Here is a 4332-nt window from a genome sequence, read left to right on the forward strand (position 1 = left end):
ACTAGTACTTTCCTAATTAAATATTACTACCATAATATAAAACATAAAAATATATGATAATCCATATAAATTATATTTTATAATGAATATGTTTACTTTTATAGTGTAAAAATATATATAATATAAAAAATATTCTAGTAGAGTATAAGTATGTTTAATAAAGGGTTTTTCGAAAATAAAGAAAAGTCACTGGAGCATAATGGCAATTACCCCCCAGGAACTCATCTAGTCAAAGAAATAAAACAATGTCGTCACTCGTCGCTGTTGTGGCAACGCCGTGCCTTCCTGAACGTTGACCGTGAAACAGTCAATAAGTAAGTCCACACGTCGTGAAAATTGTTAAGGGGTTTTTGAAAATAAAGGAAAATACTGGAGCATAATGATAATTACCCCGCAGTGTGAAAAAAAAACAACAACGACGTCAGCGTTGCGGCAACGCCGTGCTTTCCTGGGGCCTTAGCAGCCGCGTTCGGTTACCTCATCGGATCCAACGATTGTCGGTTCCCTTTCGGCAATCCAACCGCGCATTTAATTAGCATCGAGGACGTTGACCGAGGGAACGCTGACCACCAGATGCTTCGTTTTCCATGCTCCGCCTTCGATTTAAGAGCACTGATCCAATTCCTGAACGCCATTGGAGTAGGAGAGAGCTTCTTACTCTGATTTGCTCTTCAGCAGCCATGGCCGAAAGGGTTTACCCAAGTCAGCCGCCGCCGGAGACCCCTCGTTCCTCTGTTTCCTCCGCCGAAGCCATCCTCCCCGTCCGCAAGCCCTTCCCGGAGCCGGAAACCCACGTTATCCACGTTCCGGACGGCACGGTCGAGGTCGCTAAGCCCCGCAAGTGGAGGCGGCGGTGCTGCCTCTGTTTACTCTGCTCCGGCGCCTTCGTCTTCGTCCTCGCCGTCACGGTCGGCATCCTCTTCCTCGCCTTCCGCCCCCGCATCCCCCGTTACACTATCGACGGCGTCTCCGTCTCCTCCTTCGACCTCTCCGCCTTCACCGTCGACCCTGTCTTCGCCGTCACCGTCGTGGCCGACAACCGGCGCAACAAGAGGGTCGGCGTGTACTACCGCGACGGCAGCGAGATAACCGCGGTGTACGACGGCTTGACGCTGTGCGAGGGGAGTTGGCCGACGTTCTACCACCCGCCGCGTAACGAGACGAGGTTTGCGACGGAGCTGAGGGGGTCGGGGATCCGGCTAACGGCGGCGATGCAAAGTGCTCTGGTGGCGGCGCAGAGGCAGGGGAAGGTGCCGCTGGAGGTGAATGTGTCGGTGCCTGTGAGGATCAAGTTCGGCGCCATCAGGAGCTGGACGATCAAAGTGAGGGTGAGGTGCGAGGTGACGTTGGACGGCTTGAGGGAGAACGCCGTCGTCATCGATCGGCGGTGCCGTGTCAAGGTTAAGATTTTCGGGTGACCTTGTTGCTCTTGCGGTAGCTACTCTGTTCTTAATTTTCTTTATATCTGTAAAATTAGATTATTTGTTACTTAGAATTAGAATTAAACGTGCGTTAATTAGAATAGCGTTTGACGCCGAAATAACTTATTTATGTTAATTTAATATACTAAATCTTACTTAGATTATTAAAAAGTTCTTACCTTTACAAATTAATCTTGAAGTCTTAATGTACTTTTTTTATTATTTATATCGAAAATAATTCTAATACTTATTAGTAATTTCTATAAATATATCTGTCAACATATTATTGATTTTTTTTAAAATCAACTAGAGTTCTAATATTTAGAATTGATAACACTACAAGCCAATCTTCAATAAATAACTTAGGTCGAAAATATTAAAAGATATATTTTTTTAACTTTTTGGTTAAGATTAAATATAATATTAAATTAATTTTTTTATAAGAGGAGTATGTTACGGTAGTTTATTGCTGAAATTTTCGAGTGTCATCCTAACATTGCACTAGTGTATGGATCTGACATACCTTTATTTAATTTATGTACAGTCTTTTAGTTAAGATTAAGTATAGTATTTATTTTTATCAGTTTAATATCTAATATAAAAAATTAAATTAATTTTTTATATTCATGTATTATATTACACATGCAAGTAGAAGCGAAATCATTTTGTAACCCTTAGAGGTATATATAATTATAAAAATAATAGAGTCTTGCTTCATTAAAAAAATAAAAGTAAAGATAATTTTTAAAAATTAAAATTATTTTTTATAAGCCAATTCTTCTTCCTCAAAATCTCTCATTGGCTCGCCTGATGTAAGAGACCTAGCTCATACAACGCGTGTACACCGTCGCTAGTATTAAATAAATAAATAAATAAGTTTGAATAATTTATTAAATTAAATAAATGATTTTGAATGTATATGCTCAACTTGAATTTATATTTGACTCAAGCACAGGGACGCACATATAACTATCTAAACTCTTCAACTACTATATTACTTTTCATTTTTCTCTAATCCTTATATTAATTTGAGCATTAGAATGATCATATCGAGTCCAATTTTAACACTCATTCTAACATCTGATTGAGTGTTACAGATATCCTATACACATTCTTCGTCACTAAAGCGTCTAAAATTTTTGTCATGTCTTTCTATTGACTCGTCAGATCGCGATATCAAACATGAGCAATAATATATTTATGAACAATGTATATAGATTAAATTTGTCAATCATATGCATCGACAAAATCTTATCAAAATTGTAAATGAATAAACAAACTCTCAAAACAAACCAATAAATTTATAATATCAAATTCACTAATTTTAAATAATCAAAGGAAATCAAATTGAGACTCAAAACGAACCATATAAATGTCATTACTTGAAACGTTGCATCTAAATGAGTGTCAAACTTGAGTGAATATAAACAGAGATCATTTGGACTATAAAGGCGAACATAAGTGATGCGGTGATAAAGAAACCTACACTTATCAAGTGTGGGATAAAGGAGGTAGATAGCAATCCAAATGAAGATCAAAGTTAAAGAAGTCAACGTCAAAAAAATCGATGGGCTCACCAAAGGATGGTCGAATGAAGCCCTACATTAGGGGTCGATCGTCATATGTTGTCCAACCGGCAAAGAGGTGGGCCAAGTGAAGCACCCTTACAGCCAAGATCACCAGAAGTTCATCACGGAGCAAAGGAGCCTAGAGATGACCAAAACGTTATTCCGATCAGATAAGAACGTACTATCGCAACTCGTTGTCGTATGGAAGAGCAGCTCAGTTCTTCCGAGCGGAGGAGTACTTGACCGATCAGAGGAGTACTTAGCCGAGCGGTTATCCCATTCGGTCAATCAACGGGAACACTGGCGTGTTTTTTGATATACTTTTGGGATATGGTGGCGTCAACATGAGGCATGGTCAACAGGCGGATCTTACGACAGACAAATCGGAGGATGTACCCACAACCAATTGGAGAACGTGTCCATGACCACGTGTTCGGGACCAATTGGGGAATGTGTTCACAATCAATGTGAGAGTATGCTCATGCCTCGAAAAGTGCACACATCTGTTAGCTAGAGCCCTAGAGCCAATCATTTGATGATTGTATTTTGGACTTATTGTATCATATTCTATATAAATAAAGGCATTTGATTTTTGGTTATTATATTTACTTGTATTGGTGCCAAATAAACTAAGTATAATAATGTCCTTGAGTAGAAGGTTCTTACCTATATCAATCGATTGGTTGAATCGATAGTGAGATGATATAGGAAACACTACTCTTAATCATTCCTACTCGAGTATTAACATTCAGGGACAATGTTAATGCAATAAGACTAGCATGTAGGTCAACTCGATGACTTGATCTCACAAGTCATGGATATAGAGATATCAAGTTGACACATGGGTATACATTAGAGAATGTATACTGAATGACCCGCCATGAGAAAGTATCATGGATCGTTATATGAGTGTCATATACTTTCTCATGTTTGTTAGGATCGATGATCGCGGCTAGAGAGGGGGGGTGTGAATAGCCGACCCCAAATTCTCGTTTCTTCCTACGAATTAGGTTAGCGCAGCGGAAATAAACACAAGAAACGAAAACAAGAAGATCAAACCTCAACGCGTCGATGTAACGAGGTTCGGAGATGATACTCCTACTCCTCGGCGTGTCCGTAAGGTGGACGAAGCCTACCAATCCGTCGGTGGATGAGTCCCCGGAGAACCGGCTAATAACTACTCATTGTGGGTGGAGAAACCTCACCACAATACTTGTAACAATAAGAAAGGAGTACAACAGATACAAGAAAGCAAAAGACAATATGAAACACTTGCTTGCCTTTCTTGTTGACTGGAGTGATGAAGCAGCAACCTCACACCAGCAGCAGCTGACGAGAATCCA

At 40.0% G+C, this 4332-nt stretch overlaps 1 protein-coding gene across 1 annotated transcript; it reads left to right on the forward strand.

Moving 5' to 3' along the window:
* Positions 1-587: 587 nt before the first annotated feature.
* Positions 588-1418, forward strand: LOC121986724 (NDR1/HIN1-like protein 13). The gene has a single exon (XM_042540670.1). It carries the CDS (start codon positions 588-590, stop codon positions 1416-1418), a length of 831 nt encoding a protein of 276 aa, XP_042396604.1.
* Positions 1419-4332: the final 2914 nt, after the last annotated feature.

The sequence above is a fragment of the Zingiber officinale genome, chromosome 5B, assembly GCF_018446385.1.
Source record: "Zingiber officinale cultivar Zhangliang chromosome 5B, Zo_v1.1, whole genome shotgun sequence".
Lineage (NCBI taxonomy): Eukaryota > Viridiplantae > Streptophyta > Magnoliopsida > Zingiberales > Zingiberaceae > Zingiber > Zingiber officinale.